We start from the raw sequence: 18,644 nt of genomic DNA, 5'->3' as shown, positions 1-18,644 counted from the left end.
TGTGTTATCTGGATCCCCACATCTCTGACCTCATCTCCAGCACCCTCTTCCTCACTCTCCCCACTCTCGCCCCACTAGTCTCCTTGCTGTTCCTCAAACACACCAGACACCCTCTGTCCCAGGACTTCTGTGTTTGCTGTTCCCTCTGCTGGCAAGTTCTCCCTTGGAATAATCATCACACCTTACTCCCTAATTTCCTTCAAGTCTTTGCTCAATGTCACTTCAGTGAGACTTTCCTTGATTACTCTACTTAAAATTGCTAATTCCCAGCCTTCTCTCTCCTCATCTCCCTTCCCAGCTTCATTTCTCTGCATAGTCTTGTCATCAGCTGACCATGTTATACGTCCTAGTTATCTTGTTTATGGCCTGCCTCTCCTCTCTGGACTGTCGGCTCCCCAAGGGGAGGGAGTCTGTCTGTCCTGTTCACTATTGTGTCCTCAGTACTTATAATAGGGCCCAGTACAAAGTAGTCACTCAGTAAATATTTGCTGAATGAAAGCAGGACCCACCATCAGAGGCTGGTCCCCACTTTTTCATGGGAAGGCTGTAAGTGACAGTGCCAAGATGCTAGCCCAGGGCTGCCCAAGTCCCGGCTGTTCTCACCACTGTGGAGATGGTTCAAGAGGGTGTGGCTACAGTAAATTCTGTTTTTATGGTATGGACAGAGGGCCAAATACAGACTAATTTGGAAGAAATATAAAGAGAATGTAGCTGTAATGTATAAGAAGAGGATATATAGTGCACAACAACAACAAGAAGACCAGACCCGCCACCCAGGGATGCGAGAGAGGCAGCCTGTGGGTTAAGTTCACTCACACTAGAAACATCTGGCTGCTCTGTGCCTCACATGTATTTTTTTCTCTGTGGGCACTGTGGGCTCTCTCTGACTCCCGGGGCTCCAACCCAGCAAAGCAGGGCAGAGATACCCCGATGTCTGTGAAGGGGAGGCAGAGGCTGGGAAGGAGGGGCAAGAGGAGGTGATGATCTGGTTGCAGAGATTAACAGCCACTGGGAACCAAGTAACCAACCAACTTCACTTTCACTTGTGATTAAAGCAGGTTATTAAAAGAGGTCATCACTGGTCTAACTCAGGCACTGCCACTGGGGGAGGTTGGGGGGCGGTTAGGGGGAAAGTGGAACAGAAGAGGAAAGATAATTAAGAGTGTCAGCTTAGTAAATGCACAGCAAACAAACAAAAAGTAAAACACCTGACACTCTTAAGCCCCAGCAGGCTTTGAGTGACAGCCAGGAGCTGCCAAGCTTCACAAGAGGGGGTGGGGGAGCACACGTACCCTTCCTCCGTCTCATTGATGATATCACAGATCTCCATGTTCAACGTCCAGTCCTCACTTTGCAGGGAGCCATCTGTTGCCTTTTCTGTAAAGTCAGAGAGAAAACTGGTTTACATTTCTCCTGGAATAAGGAGGCCCCGGCAGAAAACAGGAAGGGACCAGAACCATCACATTCTCCTCCCAAGCAGATGCGCTGGGCCAACAGAGCAGTTCTAAGGGTGCTGCTTTTACAAGAGAACACACAGCAAGAGATCCCAGCCTGAGGGCTGATGTCATAACACTGTCCTTTATTCACTAAACTCCAGACTCAGGCTCACGATAGGCCTCAGCTACCAAATATCACCCAAAACAGGGAGATGTTAAGTTTACCAGCCTACAGATTCTGGAGCCAAACTACCTGGGTTTGAATACAGGCTCCACCACTTACCAGCTTGCAAACCCGGGCAAATTACTTAACCTCTGTGTGCCCAGTTTTCTCACTGGAAAACAACAATACCTGCCCCATAGAGTAGTTATGACAATTACATGGGTCAATATATGTAAAAGCACTGGGAAGAGAGCCTGGCACACAGTCAGCACTATTAGGTATTTGCTATTATAATTATTATGAATCAGCTTCAGCAGTTAATATCTAGAATAACAGAGGAGGAAGAAGGATTACCATTTTTTAAGCCACAGCCAGACATGGTGTTAGATGCTTTACATACAGTTTTATTGGGTTTTTTTTTTTTTTTTTGCTAAGAAAGATTCGTCCTGAGCCTACATCTGTGCCAGTCTTCCTCTATTTTGTGTGTGGGTCACTGCCACAGCTTGGCTGCCAATGAGTGGTATAGGTCTGTGCCTGAGAACTGAACCCAGGCTGCTGAAGCAGAGCATGCCAAACTTAACCACTAGGCCACAGGGCTGGCCCTACATACAGTATTTTATTTCCTCCACAAAAAAACTTCCTGACCATTCAGTAGGAAAGGACAGTCTTTTCTTTTTTTTCTTTCTTTTTTTTTTTTTTGAGGAAGATTAGCCCTGAGCTAACTGCTGCCAATCATCCTCTTTTTGCTGAGGAAGACTGGCCCTGAGCTAATATCCATGCTCATCTTCCTCTACTTTATATGTAGGACGCCTACCACAGTATGGCGTGCCAAGGGTTGCCATGTACGCACCCGGGATCTGAACCAGCGAACCCCAGGCCACCAAAGCGGAACGTGTGCACTTAACCGCTACGCCACCAGGCCAGCCCCAAAGGACAGTCTTTTCAACAGATGGTGCTGGGAAAACTGGATATCCAAACACCAAAGAACAAAGTTGGACCCTTAGCTTACACCATATACAAAAATTAAGTCCAAATAGATAAAAGACATAAACCAAAGAGCGAAAACTATAAAACTCTTAGAATAAAACATAAGGGAAAAACTTTATGATATTGCACGTGGCAATGATTTCATTGATGTGACACCAAAAGCACAGGCAACAAATGAAAAAAATAGATAACTTGGACTACAGCAAAATTAAAAACTTTTTGTGCATCAAAGGACAGAATCCTGAGTAGAAAGGCAATCTATGAAATGGGAGAAAAAATTTGCAAATCAAATATGTGATAAGGAGTTAATATCCAGAATATATAAAGAACACTTACAACTCAACAACAACAAAAAAAACAACCCAGTTACAAAATGGGCAAAGGACCTGAACAGATATTTCTCCAAAGAAGATATACAGATGGCCAATAAGCAAAAAGCACATGAAAAAAATGCTCAACACCACTAAATGATTAGAGAAATGCAAATCAAAACCACAGAGAGATATCATCTCATACCCATTAGGATAGCTATTATCAAAAAAAAAAGAGAAAGAAAAGAACAAGTACAGGTGAGAATGTGGAGAAACTGGAACCCTTGTGCACTGTTGTTGGGAATATAAAATGATGTAGCTGATATGAAAAATAATATAGTGGTTCCTCAAAAAATTAAAAATAGAATACCATATGATCCAGCAATTACACTGCTGGTTATATATCCAAAAGAATTAAAAGCAGGGTTTCTGAGAGAAATGTGTACACCCATGTTCATAGCAGCATTATTCACAATAGCCAAAAGGTGGAAGCAACTCAAGTGTCCACTGACAGATGAATGGACAACAAGATGTAATATATGCATACACTGGAATATTATTCAGCCTTAAAAAGGAAAGAAATTTTGATACATGCTACAACATGGATGAACCTTGAGGACATTATGCTAAGTGAAATGAGCCAGACATAAAAAGACAAATACTGTATGATTCCACTTATAAGAGGTACCTAGAGTAGTCAAATTCATAGACACAGAAAGTAGAATGGTGTTTGCCTGAGGCTAGGGGGAGAGGAATGGGGAGTTGCTGTTTAATGGATATAGAGTTTCAGTGTTGCAAGATGAAAAAGTTCTGGAGATTGGTTGCACAACAATGTGAATGTACTTACTTAAAAAATTGTTAAGATAGCAAATTTTATGTTATATTTATTTTAACACTTTAAATTTTTTTTTAATTTTTTAAATTTTTTTTGAGGAAGATTAGCTAACTACTGCCAGTCTTCCCCTTTTTGCTGAGGAAGCCTGGCCCTGAGCTAACATCCATGCCCATCTTCCTCTACTTTATATGTGGGATGCCTACCACAGCATGGCATGTCAAGCAGTGCCATGTCCACACCTGGGATCCAAACCGGCAAACCCCGGGCCACCAAGAAGCGGAACGTGCAAACTTAACCGCTGCACCACCGGGCTGGCCCCTAAATTTTTTTAATAAAATTTTCAAAAAACAACCCCCTAAGGTAGGCATTATTCCTTCCCACATTTAAAAAGAAGGAAAGGAGGGCCAGACCCAGTGGCCTAGTGGTTAAGTTTGGCATGCTCCACTTCAGTGGGCCTAGTTCAGTCACCTGTCAGTGGCCATGCTGTAGCAGTGGCTGACGTACACACAAAAAAAGAGGAAGATTGGCAACAGATCTTAGCTCAGGGCAAATCTTCCTCAGTAAAAAGAAGAAGAAGAAGAAGAAGGGGGGGAGCGGGAGGGGGAGGAGTGGGGGAGAGGGAGGGGGAGGAGGAGGAGGCGGCTCAGCAGGGTTGGGTACTCGGCCAGGATCACATAGTTGAACCGGCGCCAACATTCCATCTCAGCTCTATTTCTAAAGCCTCAGCATTTCTATGATACTGCCTCACCTTCTAGCAAAACTGGAATTCATATCTCAAGTTAATATCTTAGAGAAATTCTAAAGCTGCCCTATCCGAACTGTACAGTTCATGAGAGGGATACCATCACTACCATTTTTTCCAGCTTTATTGAGACATAATTGACATACATCACTGTGTAAGTTTAAGGCATACATCATAATGGTTTGATTTACATATATTGTGAAATGATTACCACAATAGGTTTAGTTAACATCCATCATCTCACATAGATAGAAGAAAAAGAAAAACATTTCTCATGATGAGAACTCCTAAGATCTACTCTCTTAACAACCTTCCTATGTATCATACAGCAGTGTTAACTACAGCAGTCACAGTGTACATTATGATCCTAGTACTTATTTATCTGATAACTGGAGGTTTGTACCTTTTAACCACCTTCCTCAAATTCCCGCTCCCCCCACCCCCGTCTCTGGTAACCACAGATCTCTTTTTCTATGAGTTTTGTGAGGTTTTTTGTTTTGTTTTGGGTTTCTTTTTTAGATTCCACATACAGGTGAGATCATACAGTATTTGTCTTTCTTTGTCTGACCTATTTCACTTAGCATAATGCCTTCAAGGTCCATCTAAGTTGTCACAAATGGTAGTATTCCTTGTTTTTTACGGCTGAATAATATTCCATTGTATATATATGCCACAACTTTATCCATTCAGCCATTGATGGACACTCAGGTTGTTTCCATGTCTTGGCTATTGTGAATAATGTTGCTATGAAGATGGGGATGCAGATATCTTTTCAAGTTAGTGTTGTCATTTCCTTTGGATCTATTCCCAGAAGTGGAATTGCTGGGTCACATGGTAGTTCTATGTTTAATTTTTTGAGGAACCTCTCTACTATTTTCCGTAGTGGCTGTACCAGTTTGCATTCCCACCAGCAGTGCACAAGGGTTCCTTTTTCTCCATATCCTTGCCAGTATTTGTTATCACTTGTCGTTTTGATGACAGCCATTCTAATAGGCATAAGGTGATACCCAATTGTGGTTTTAATTTGTATTTCCCTAACAACTAGCACCTGTTGGCCATTCACATATCTTCCTTGGAAAAATGTCTATTCAGGTCCTTTGCCCATCTATTAATTGGATTGTTTTTTGCTACTGAGTTGTATGAGTTCTTTATATATTTTGGATATTAATCCCTTATCAGATATATGGTTTTCAAATATTTTTTCCCATTCCATAGGTTGTCTTTTTCACTTTCTTGATAGTTTCTTTTGCTGTGCAGAAGATTTTTAGTTTGATGTAGTCCCACTTGTTTATTTCCGATTTTGTTGCTTGCACTTTAGCTGTGATTTTCAAAAAATTATTACCAAGACCTAAGTCAAGGAGCTTTTTTCCTGTTTACTTCTAAGAGTTTCATGGCTTCAGGTCTTACATTTGTCTTTAATCCATTTTAAATTAACTTTTATGAGTGATGTAAGATAGAGGTCAAGTTTCATTCTTTTACATGTGAATATCCAATTTCCCCAGCACCATTTATTGGAGAGACTGTCTTTTCTCCACTGAGTATTCTTGGCTCCCTTGTCAAATAATAGTTGACCATATATGCTTGGGTTTATTTCTGGGCTCTCAATTCTGTTCCATTGACCTATTTGTTGGTTTTTACACCAGTACCACACTGTTTTAATTACTATAACTTTATAGTATAGCTTGAAATCAGGAAGTGTGATGCCTCATCACCACCATTTTAACAAAAACTTCATACAACCCACACTTCCACTGATACTCAATAAAACAGATGACCTCTGAACATGCTGGAAGTGTCCTTGTTTTACTGGATGCAGCTATGGAGAAGTGACACTTGTTTTTTACATAACATACTAATACATACTACAGACGTACTAATACATCCAAACAAAGGCTGTATTTACAAGCAGTGACAATACACTCCAAAAATATAGCTATTGCTCAAAACATTTGTGCAACAGCCTTTAGTCTGCATTAAAAAGCCTCCTTGGTTTAATTTTTACCAAAAAAGATATATTCCCAACTCTTTCACCCTCTTTATTCATCACCCTTGGCACCCAAAGACTCTTTACCCACTGAAGAAGCAAACCCACCCACAAATGGTGAGAATCTCCCTCAGATGAATGCCATGCGTGCAGCAGACTGGACAGGTGTTGGGAAGGCTCCGAGATCTGGGGAACCCTTAACTGAAGTCCACAGATGGTGTCAGTCTGGCAGGGACAGAGGCAGTATTTGATGTCTGCCTACAAGAAGTGGCATCAGAGACTGTTCAGAACCAGACAGGCCCCAGAGACGCTGCTCCCATCCCCCCACCCACTGCATGCAAGTGGAAGAGAGGCCACATCATGAAGCCAGATAAGTGGCACTGCTAGTCCTATAAGGCAAATTAGAGCTATGAAGGGGGAGGGAGCAGCCAGTAGGAAGGGTAGGGGTGGGGGCAGGCACCCAGGAAGAATGGCTCAAAGCACCAGTATAGTCTAGAGAATAAAAGACAGAGGCTACAGGAGAATGCTGAAGGGAACTTGCATGAGGCAGCATCTAGCCCTAGGACAGCAGTGTGCTCCCGCTGCCTAAGGGCTTTGCCTGGAGGCAGGAGAGGCCCTGACTGTCTGGGAGGTGGCAGCAAGGTTCCCAAGCAGATAGGTGTGTGAATGAAATGATCTGTTCCTCCAGCCCACTGCTCTTCCTGCCACATTTGGCTGTCTCTGAACAGTCCTCCCCTTCAAGGTGTCCACTCCCAGAAGAGATGACTCACTCCCAGAGTCACACACAGTAGGGGAGTGTCTGTGGTCACAAATCCAGCAGCCTCCTCAAGAGGAGACGGATCTTAATAAAGCTGCTCTGCCTGCGGGCCTGGGCATGCAACCCTTCTGAGCCAGCCAGGGGAGAGCCAGCTAGCCAAAGGGCCTTCCTGCTCTGGTCACCTTTCCCTGTCACAGCACGGACCACAGCACAGACTCTGACGGGGACGAATGTATGGTGACTGCACTTTGGTAGGGCCACAAGGGACACTGTCTTGGGGGGCTTAACAGAGGAAATATTAAATCAATGAAATCTCATTTCCAAGTTCAGTTTAGCAGCAGAATTCATTAACCGTCTACTCACCCTTCTCCCTTCCTCTAATAATACTGGGAAGGGGTTCAAAGGCACTATAACTTATCCTCAGGGTCAGCGCATTCTATTCAATTACTGGATTCTAAGTTTTCAAGCTAAAAGATATATACTCATTTTGATTATAAAGAACCAACCCAAAAAGAATGCTTCTTTCTTTTCATTTTGTTGGAAACGCCATACAAACACAAAACGATGGGTATTTGGCTCTGCTAAAACAGATGACGGAAGTAAGGCTGACAAAGGAGATCAAATCAGTTCTTTTTTTTCTCTCCTCATAAAAGAATTCCCAGCAATGGGAACAAAGTTGTATCTGATTGCCTCTGGAACTGCAGCCACTCAGTGTGGGCTCCCTCACTGGGTCCTGTCCCCAGGACAGAGGAAGTAAAATTCAATCTCATTTCTTTTGTCATGTAAATCATCAAAACCTAAAATAAATCCTGGTGCAACAGTAGAAACATAATGCTCCAGGGAGCAAGGGGGCAAGTCAATTCCTACCAGCCAGCCCTCAGGACGGATAAAGATCAAAACACCAGAGACCCTGGTTGCAAAGGGCTGACCTCTCAGAACTCTTCTGATATGCTAATGGCCAGGGGCTGGGCTGAGCTGGGCTGGGCAGGGCAGGACAGAATTGGGCTGGGCAGGGCTAAACAGGGTAGGACTAGGCAGGGCTGGGCAGAGCAGGGCAGGACTGAGCCGGGTAGGACTGGGCAGGGCTAGGTAGGGTTGGGCAGGGCAGGGCAGGGGCAGACAGAGCTCCCATTAAACCTTCAGTGCAAGAGAGTATGTCATCCTGATGCTGTTGCCAAGGCATTTTCTCCATTCAGAAAAGGCTGCCTCCCGCCTGGTGTAGGCGGAGGGCCAGGATGCCCTGAAGCCTCAACCCGAACGATACTGCTCTCTCGGGCATGGTGTTTCTGCACCCCCACCCTTCCATGCAGTCTGAAATCCAAGGCAGTCCTGCTGGGAGGAGCCTCACAATCCAGTGGCTTGGTTTCTTGGCTGCTGCTTTTCTCTGCTTTGATGTTAAATATAGTGATGTTGGAAGCAGCCAGCACCAGAAGGCAAAACGGGGCTGGTTTTAGCATTTTGCATTCAGCAAGATCCTTTTGGTGAGAATGGAGAAAAAATAGCCAAATTATCTACCTCCCTAACCATCAAGAATGTGAGTAGAAGCCCAGAGGTGCCAGTACAAAGGGTTGCTTCGTGCCAGGTGTGAAGAAAGAAGAAAAAGGAGTTTGGATGGGAAGGAAGCTCATGGGATAATATGCACCAATAATATGAGAGGAACCTTCTGGATTACTATATGCTAGTGAGGCAGGTTGACATCAGGTAGAAAGAAAAATCAATCCCGACATTCTGCACAGAGCCATTATTGCCCATTGCTTCAGATTCCTACGTGCTTTGTGAATGCTAATTGCAGCTGCTCCATTTCCACTGGAGAGACAAGAGAATGAATTCAAAACACTCATCCCTACTTTACAGGATGTCCTTTCCTATGACAGCTATCTTCACCCCTCTTAAAAGGGAGAAAATAGGGCCAGAAGGTCTACAAAGTACCATCTGACAAGCCTGCAGACTACCATGAGGCAGCTTTCTCTGTAACTTCAAGGCAAAATAAAACCCCTTAGTCTATGCCATTTACTTGATATCGGCAGGGCCTGCCATGTGCCATGCACTGTCCTTGGAGCTGAGGAGAGGGAGACGTTATGACTCCCCCTTAAGAGTTCAGTATAATGGCAGAGGCAGCTAGGCTGTCAGTCATGATACAGTCCAGCCTGAGCTGTAACAGAGGACAACCACAGCACTCTGGGTGGCTTTGATACCTGTGCCCTGGTGCCAAGGAGCTGGGAAGGAAATTAATGGCACTCCCCACACCCACTGTGACAGACAACAGCATGCCTCTTTAAGAAGAGCACACAGGGCAACAAGCCAAGCCAGAAAGAACCAGCCAGAGACTATGTGAAGTCCCAGAGAAAGCTACTAAGCCTTTGTATCTCACCCTCAGCTAGAGGGGGGCACTGGGGGAGGGCGTGATGTAGAACTGTGGTTCCCAAACTTGGCTGCAGGTTAGAATCACTAGGAAGCTTTTAAAAGATATTCCTACCTGGGTCCCTACACCTTTCAATCAGAACCTCTGGGGCATGAGGTCCAGGTAATGGTGTGCTGTAAAAGCTACCCAGGGGGGTTCAGTGTGCAGCCAGGGCTGAGAACCCTAACTCAGGGGAAGGAATGCCAACACAGTCATCCAGCTGACACAAATGCACTGCACAGCTACCAAGTGCTGGACACTGGGGACACAGTGGAAAGCAAGACAGACTTAGTTTCTACTCTCAGAGAGCTCATGGCCCAGAGGGGCACAGGAAGTCAAGTGACCCTGATTCCAGTTCTGGATCTGCCACTGATGAGCCTGAGCTCTTGGACCATTTATTCCCTTTTCTTCTCTGGGCCTTAGGTCTCCTGTCAAAGGAGGTAACAGGCTGAATGATCTCTGATTCCCCATGTCCCCTATCCCCGCATTCCACTCTGACAGGACATTGGCTTATGTATATTTTTTCTTCTTTATTGGTGACTTTTTTGTGATAAAGTAAAATAACATGAAATTTACCATTTTAGCCATTTTGAAGTGTACAGCTGAGTGGCATTAAGTACACTCACATTGTTGTGCAACCATCACCACCATCTCCAGAACTTTTTCATCTTCCAAACTGGAACCCTATACCCATAAAACACTAACTCCCCATTCAAATGAAATACGGTAAGGGCCCAGCTTCATTCTTTTGCATGTGGATATCCAGTTCTACCAGCGCCATCTGTTAAAGAGACTGTCCTTTCAAACCACTGAATGCTCTTGACACCCTTGTCGAAAATCAGTTGACCATATATGGCAGGGTTTATTTTGGGCTCTCTATTTTATTTCATGGGTCTGTGTCCGTCCTTACGCCAGTATCACACTGTTTTGATTACTGTAAGTTTTGAAATCAGGAAGTGTGAGTCCTCCCACTGTCTTTCTTTTTCAAGATTGCTTTGGCTATTTGGAGTCCCTTAAGATTCCATAAGAATTGTAGGATGGATTTTTCTGTTTCTGCAAAATATGTCAGTGGGATTTTGATTGGGATTGCATTGAATCTGCAGATCACTTCAGGCAGTATTGTCATCATAAAAATATCGTCTTCCAATCCACGAATATAAGATGTCTCTCCATTTATTTATGTCTTGTTTAATTTCTTTTAGCAATGTTTTGCAGTTTTCAGTGTACAAGTCTTTTGCTTCCTTGGTTAATTTCTAGGGACTTTATTCTTTTTCATTAAGTTTCCTTAATTTCCTTTTCGGATTGTTCATTGTTAGTGTATAGAAACAGCTGATTCTCACATGTTGATTTTGTATTCTGTAACTTTGCTGAATCTGTTCACTAGTTCTAACAGGCTTTTTTTGTGTGTGTGAAATCTTTAGGATTTTCTACATATAAGGTCATGTCACCTGCAAACAAAGAAAATTTTACTTCTTCTTTTCCATTTGGATGCCTTTTGTTTCTTTTTCTTCCCTAATTGCTCTGGCAAGAACTTCCAGTTCTCGGCCCGTGGCTGAGTGGTTAGGTTGGCGCGCTCCGCTTCGGTGGCCCAAGGTTTTGCCGGTTCGGATCCTGGGCGCGGACACGGCATTGCTCATCAGGCCACGTTGAGGCAGCATCCCACATGCCACAACTAGAAGGACCCACAACTAAAAATACACAACTATGTACTGCGGGGTTTTGGGGAGAAAAAGGAAAAATAAAATCTTTAAAAAAAAAAAAAAGAACTTCCAGTAATACATTGAATAGAAGTGGTAAAAGTCAGCATCCTTGGGCTTACATATACTTTTACAAAACCCGATCACACACTGTGAGAACAAAGCTGAAGAGAAGACCCATCTGAGTCCTTATTCCAAGGAAAACTTAAGTTATCTGCTGAGGGTGAAAGCAGGAAACACATCAGGATCCAGAGGACTTTGCAAGCCAAGGGGCCTCATATCTCTGCTTCGAGCACTGAAGAAATCTCTCAGACTTCTCTGGTCTGGAGAGACTTCAATCCAGCCTACCTGCCCATGCCTAGCTCCAGTCCCATGTCCTCTCCAGAGCCTCCTTCAAACAGCTCCCTTGTGATGCCTTTTGACGGGCTCCAGCACCTGAAGGTATAGTCCATGTAAGGACTGAGCTTTCAAGACCACTCTAATGCTGTTCTGAAAGGTTCTTCCAATCTTACTGGCTTAATGAGCCATAAGCGTATCCTTGGCTCCCAATCTAAACCTGAAGCTACATGAAGGCAAGACATCTTCATTTCCTCAGGAGGGCCCGACCTTATACTGAAAAGGGCCCTTTATAAGTAAAATGACTGTAAACCCTTCTGAGGTCCCTTGGTGATAGGCACTGGGGAGTCTGGTGAGATTAGAGCTGGGCTCCCAGTTGTCCTCAGGGTCTCCCTTTGGACTCAGAAGCAGGAGAAATGGGCATTGCAGTGGAGGGTATGAGCAGAGGGTTTGAACTCAGGCTCTGGTGAGTCCTAGTTCGGCCAATCGCTGTGTGACCCTAGGACCATAACTTGACCTCCCCAAGCCTTTCTGTCATCTGTACAATGCGAGAATCATACAACTTTCCTCACACAGTTGTTGCGAGTGTAAACTAACACACACAAAGCGCTTGACAGAGCCCCTAACAGACGTAACACTTCCCCGCAGGCTGCGGGCATCACTATTACTACTTTTATTATTATCACAGCGCTTCTGAAGGGTATTCTGCCAGCACTCGCCCCTTCCTTTAGCATTCCTGTGTCACCACTGCCACCTACAGGTAAATAGCCAGCCACAAGCTATGCCCAGCAGATTCAATGCCCTAGGATCTTGCAAATATCTCTAGTCTTTCTGATTTCTGGGTTTCTGACCTGGGGGAGCTCTGCGCCCAGAAGCCACAAGGGGCTCCTCTTCTAGAAAAAAGCCCCAAAACAGCTAGCCTGGCCCATCTGCAAAGGGAAGGAACAGCCATGGCACAATTTCCTTAGATATCCAAATGTTAAAACTCCCAAAGGTCTTAGAGGCCATCTATTAAAAAGATTCCCCATATGGCACCAGCCCAGTGGCGCAGTGGTTAAGTTAGCACATTCCACTTTGGCGGACCAGGGTCTGCTGGTTCAGATCCCAGGTGTGGACCTATATGCACTGTGAATCAAGCCATGCTGTGACAGGCGTCCCATATATAAAGTACAGGAAAATGGGCATGGATGTGAGCTCAGGGCCAGTCTTCCTCAGCAAAAAGAGGAAGATTGGTGGCAGATATTAGCGCAGGGCTAATCTTCCTCAAAAAAAAAATAGAGATTCCCCATGAGTCACTCAAAACAGATGTCATGTTTCCTGGACCTCTGGAAATGGGGCATGTGAGGAAAGTGGGGGACACAGTGTTGCTGCTAGCTCCTTACTGACAGCATCTTGCCCTCAAAGTTACCTTTGAACCATTGATCTCAAATCTTCAAGGAAATAGCACTCATTCCTTCCACACACAAAAAATGGAGAAGCAGAAGGGAGAATGAAAACCAATGTTTACCAAGCACAACATTCTTTTGGGCCCGGTTCTAAACATACATTACCTTATTTAACCCTCCCTTCCTCCTCCAGGGAGGTGAGCCCCATCCTAACAGGTGAAGAAAGTAAAGCCCAGAGAAGACACCAGCCCAACAGTGCACAGCTGGTAGGTAGTAGCACTGCCAAACATATGACCCAGGTCTTTCTGGTAGCCCTGACCTTGGACCCCGACCCAGACCCAAACAGAAGGTTGGGGGTGCAAAGAAGACGCTTGCCTCAAGAGCAGACTGGGCCAGAGCTCCTGGATGCAGCGCACCCTCCTGATTTGGCAGGTGAAGGGTAAAGACCCCGGGGTGAGAAGTATAAAAGAGAGTGCTGGTGTGACGGTCAAGTTAAATTAGCTGCCGGATCACCTTTTTAACCTTCTTCTTTTTTAATTAATAAAATTTTAATATTAGAATAATTTTAGATTTACCAAAAAGTTACATTGTATAAAGGGTCCCATATGCCCTCTTCCCAGTTTCCGCTGATGTTAACATCTTACAAAACCATTGTTCATTTGTCAAAACTAAAAAATTAACACTGGCATAGTACTACTAACTGAACTCCAGACTTTATTCGATTTCTCCAGTTTTTCAACTAACGCCCTTTGTGGTCCAGGAGCCAATCCAGAATACCACACTGCATTTAGCTTTCCCCTCTTTTTATTCTATTTTCTTTAAAGACCGACAAATTCACAAAATCATGAACGAACTTACCCTCCCATCTGGAGAGCTCAGTTCCAAAGGGCAGCTCCATATGAGCCACAATTCCACACCCGGCCTGATTTGGACACCACTCCCCAAACAAAGGAGCCCTTCAGGCCAGCCAAACAGAGAAAATAGAAGCTTGTTAGCCATACAAGGCCCGAGGCTGCTGATCTCAGTTCTTTTTTAACTGGAATTCCCTCGAGGGGGATCCACACATTTAAAATGCATTTGGGGTGTGTTCTCTAGGAGCAGAGCCACTGGTTTGATGTAGTCCCTTCTTTGTACTTAATGGGATATTTTATGTGTGGAGTAAATGAGTGTGCGGGAACGGAGCCGGGAGAAGACGTTGATTTAGGGCTGGAATGGCAATGGGCAACGCGGGGAGGATGGGGTTCGACAGGAGCCAGGCCCAGGCCAGGAGGACAGTGCAGGCAGGTTGTCCCAGCCCAGCCACCACCTGGCTACTCTAACAGCCAGGCAGGCACAGTGGTGGACTGGGAAGATAAAAGGTCCTCTGGGAGCTAGTGTTCAGGTTAGAGCTGCATGAAAGCTGAGTGGATATGCTGCCAATTTCTTTTTCCCCAGAGTGCCTCTCTGTGGCCATTCACCTAGCCCACACGCACTCTGAGAGCAGACTGAGGTGCGCCCGGGAATTCCACTGTGCACTGCTCTGGTACCAGCCCTTGTTCTAGCTGCTCCTGATTATAGAGACATACATACTCAGAGGACACTTGACTACCAGCCCTTAAGGGAACAGAACATGCAAAGCATCCAAAGCCTTTCCAGTTCAATTCAAAACCTTTAACTGAGAGGCCTCTCCCTGTCAGGCACTGTGCTAGTAGGAAGGGACAGAAAAATAAGCAAGATGGAGGCCCTGCCCTCGAGGAGGTCACCAGGTGGGAAACCTACAAACAAGCAGCCAGTAGACAATGTGATGAGAGTTATAATAGGAGTGTGTGGAAGAAAAGAAAAACTCATGGACCAACACACAATGAAGGAACAGTTAATCATGCTAAGAGGGGAAGAGGAAGGGTCTGTGAAAGCTAGGGAAACAGCCTGGTAAAATGCAAGAGCAGGAACCTGGAGGAGGAGGACGGGAGCCTCACCGGCAGTAGGAATGGGCTGAGCAGACACGTGAAGGCCTGTCAGGGCTGGGATGGAAACACGGGGCTGTGGTGGAGGGAAGCAGTGAGAGGAGGCCAGCTGGGGAGAGTCCTTTCATTTTCTGTAAGAAGTCTGGGCTTTCTGCAGGAGGCAACGAATGGAGCTTTTCAACAGGAGTGAAAAGAATATTTGCATTTGAGACAGATCATTCTGGTATCAGCATGGGGGCTGTACTAGAGTGAAGAGACTGCAGGCAGGAAGCAGGGGCAGGTTATCACAACTGGTCAGTGAAAAAGACAAGACAGCACTTGGTCAAGGTCATAGGTTTTGAATTTGTGCACTAGGGGTCAGTCCTGGGTCATTTGACCCTCGGCAAATTCCTTAAAATCTCTGAACTTCAGTTTAGTTATCCATAAAATGGGCAAAATAGTCATACCTCCTCACAGGATGTCCTGAAGATTAAATGAGTTAGTGATGGAAAACACAAAACAGAGAAGCAGGTACATAGTGAGTGTGTAATAAATATGAACTACAATTCTTAACTCAGGCATTATGTAGATTGGACCTCAGGAAGGACTGAATTCTGTGTGTAAGGCAGAAGAAGGGTGACTGTCTCCAAGGCCTTTACAGCAGCTTCCAGGCAGAGAGTGAAGAGGCCACCCTAAGTCCCTCCTCGAGCGTGGGCTGACAGGGCTGCATTCTGTTGGCCAGGCACCAATCAGCCTACCAGTCCAGCCAGGGACTGCAGGCATCACTATGAAGGAGGCTAAAAAGGAAGGTCTCCTTTCTGCCTCAAAAGCAATTACAAAATTCCAAGCCCAGAGAAAGACTCCCAAAAGTTCCCCAGGGTTCACAGCTGCTGGGCTCAGTAAAGCCAGAGTGCTTTGACTAACTTCTGCAAAGAGCTGTCCTTCAGAACTAGGTAAAGGGAAACACTCTCCTTGCCACCATCATAGCATTTGCAATATTCCAGGGCATTTGTGGGGAGCAGTGAAAAGCAACCCCTCAAGTAAGGCTCAAATATTAGCTGGTTTTCCCATGCAGAGGCCTAGTCTTAGGAGGAATAGCAGCTACTAATAAAAAACACCCATGTTAAAACAACAAAGTTAATTCTTTGTTATTTATTTATTTTTTTTGAGGAAGATTAGCCCTGAGCTAACATCTGCTGCCAATCCTCCTCTTTTTGCTGAGGAAGACTGGCCCTGAGCTCACATCCGTGCCCATCTTCCTCTACTTTATATGTGGGATGCCTACCACAGCATGGCTTGCCAAGCAGTGCCATGTCTGCACCCAGGATCCGAACCAGTGAACCCTGGGCCCAAAGCAGAAGGTGTGCGCTTAAAACGAATGAACTCCTTTTTTTTTTTTAAGATTTTATTTTTTTCCTTTTTCTCCCCAAAGCCCCCCAGTACATAGTTGTATATTCTTCGTTGTGGGTCCTTCTAGTTGTGGCCTGTGGGACGCTGCCTCAGCGTGGTTTGATGAGCAGTGCCATGTCCGTGCCCAGGATTCGAACCAACGAAACACTGGGCCGCCTGCAGCACAACGCACAAACTTAACCACTCAGCCACAGGGCCAGCCCCCCAGGAATGAAATTCTGATACGTGCTACAATACGAATGAACCTTAAAAACATTATGCCAAGTGAAAGAAGCCAGTCACAAAAGGACATATACTGTTTGCTTCCACTCATATGAGGTACCGAGAGTAGTCAAATTCACAGAGACAGAAAGCCGAAAGAAGGATAGCTGCCAAGGGCCAAGGGAAGGGAATGGAGAGTTAGTCTCAAATGGGTACCAAGTTTCAGTTTGGGAAGATGAAACAGTTCTGGAGATGGATAGTGGTGATGGTGTACAACATTGAACGTACTTAATGTCACTGAACTGTACACTTAAAAATGGCCAAAATGGTAAATTTTATGTTATGTATATTTTATCACAATTTTTTAAGTGGGAAAAATAAAGACCACAGGTTATATGAATCAACTTACATGAAATATCCAGAATAGGCAAATCTATAGAGACAGAAAGTTGATTAGTGGTTGCCTAAGGTTGAGGGAAATGAGAAGTGATTGTTAATGGCTATGGAATGATGAAAATATTCTAAGATTGACTGTGGTAATGGTTGCACAACTCTGTAAATATATTAAAAATCACTGAATGGTACACTTATTTAAATGGATGAATTGTATGGTATGTGAATTATATCTCAATAAAGCTGTTGGAAAAAGGGGAAAAAGCTACACACAGGAACATATTCAATATAGCATTATTTAAAATTCTTAAAGCTTCTCAAATATGAAATAGAAAAATGATGGCTAAGTAAATTATGCTATGTGTGTGTGTATATATATATATATATATATCAACTCAACTGAATACTAAATAGCCATTATAGGTAATCATTATTAAAACCATACAGAAAGATTTTATAATGGTGTAAAGAACACAAAATTGTCCTTTTTTAAAAAAAGAATGCAAAGGGATAATGCCTGGATGAGGAAAAGAACAAAAATAATCAATGTGTTGAAATATTTGGCTTAGAGGCAAATCTTTAAAATTGTTTTCTGGGGCCAGCCCAGTGGCACAGTGGGTAAGTTTGCACATTCGTTCCGCTTTGGCAGCCCAGGGTCTGCCGGTTCGGATCCCAGGTGTGGATGTGGCACCGCTGATCAAGACATGCTGTGGCAGGTGTCCCACATATAAAGTAGAGGAAGATGGGCACAGATGTAAGCTCAGGGCCAGTCTTCCTCAGCAAAAAGAGGAGGATTGGCAGCAGATGTCAGGTCAGGGCTGATTTCCCTCCCCCCCCCAAAAAATAAAATAAAATTTTTTTTTTTTGAGGAAGATTAGCCCTGAGCTAACTGCTGCCAATCCTCCTCTTTTTGCTGAGGAAGACTGGCCCTGAGCTCACATCTGTGCCCATCTTCCTCTACTTTATATGTGGGATGCCTGCCACAGCATGGCGTGCCAAGCAGTGCCATGTTCGTACCCGGGATCCGAACCGGGCGGACCCCAGGTCGCCGAAGTGGAACGTGCGAACTTAACCCCTGCACCACCGGGCCGGCCCCAATTGTTTTCTGTTATTATTGCTTTATAAAGAAAAGGGAATATTACACTGAAAAAGACTTAGAAATAACATGCCAAACTCATAACCCAAACTAAAATCCAGTTATTTAATTCTGCCATCAAAAATAGCTAGGCACAGGGCATAAGGCTGTCCTGTCCACAAGTAAACCTTTTTATGGACTATAAAGACTATTTTCCCTAAGGATAAAAGGCCCTCTAACCCAAATACCTCTCAAAAGGCATTTTCATCCTGACTGGGCCTCCCTATTATCTCCCTCTTGTCCTAGAGAGATTCCCCATGATTTGTTTTTTTGCCACCTGGTAGGGTACCCAGCTAGTCAAAGAGGACCAAACTGAGAGCCAGCCTGGGCTGGCACAGGGCAAGATGCAGGCATAACATGCACGTGTGATTGGCAATCCAAAGCCAAACACAAGAGGGTTCTGAATCATGTAGGAAATTGCTCCTCTCCATCAACATAGAAAAATCAGGAATACCAACAGCAAGAAGAAACAGGAGATTACATCTAAATGGAACCATACTTAAATACGAAGAAAAGCACCAACACAAGCACGTATTCCTACTTGTACAA

General features: G+C 44.5%; 1 protein-coding gene across 8 annotated transcripts in view; it reads right to left on the bottom strand.

Moving 5' to 3' along the window:
• TOM1L2 (target of myb1 like 2 membrane trafficking protein) overlaps positions 1-18,644 on the bottom strand; it is a 118,268-nt gene that overhangs the window by 57,974 nt on the left and 41,650 nt on the right. For all 8 annotated transcript variants that reach the window (XM_070563630.1, XM_070563631.1, XM_070563632.1 and 5 more), the window contains exon 2: positions 1,293-1,377. In XM_070563630.1, coding sequence (XP_070419731.1) covers positions 1,293-1,377 — 85 coding nt within the window. The remainder of the gene's footprint in view (positions 1-1,292; positions 1,378-18,644) is intronic.

Source organism: Equus przewalskii, chromosome 10 (genome assembly GCF_037783145.1).
Source record: "Equus przewalskii isolate Varuska chromosome 10, EquPr2, whole genome shotgun sequence".
NCBI classification, from domain to species: domain Eukaryota; kingdom Metazoa; phylum Chordata; class Mammalia; order Perissodactyla; family Equidae; genus Equus; species Equus przewalskii.
Note: the sequence above shows the minus strand (reverse complement) of the source record. Positions and strands in the feature narration are given on the sequence as shown.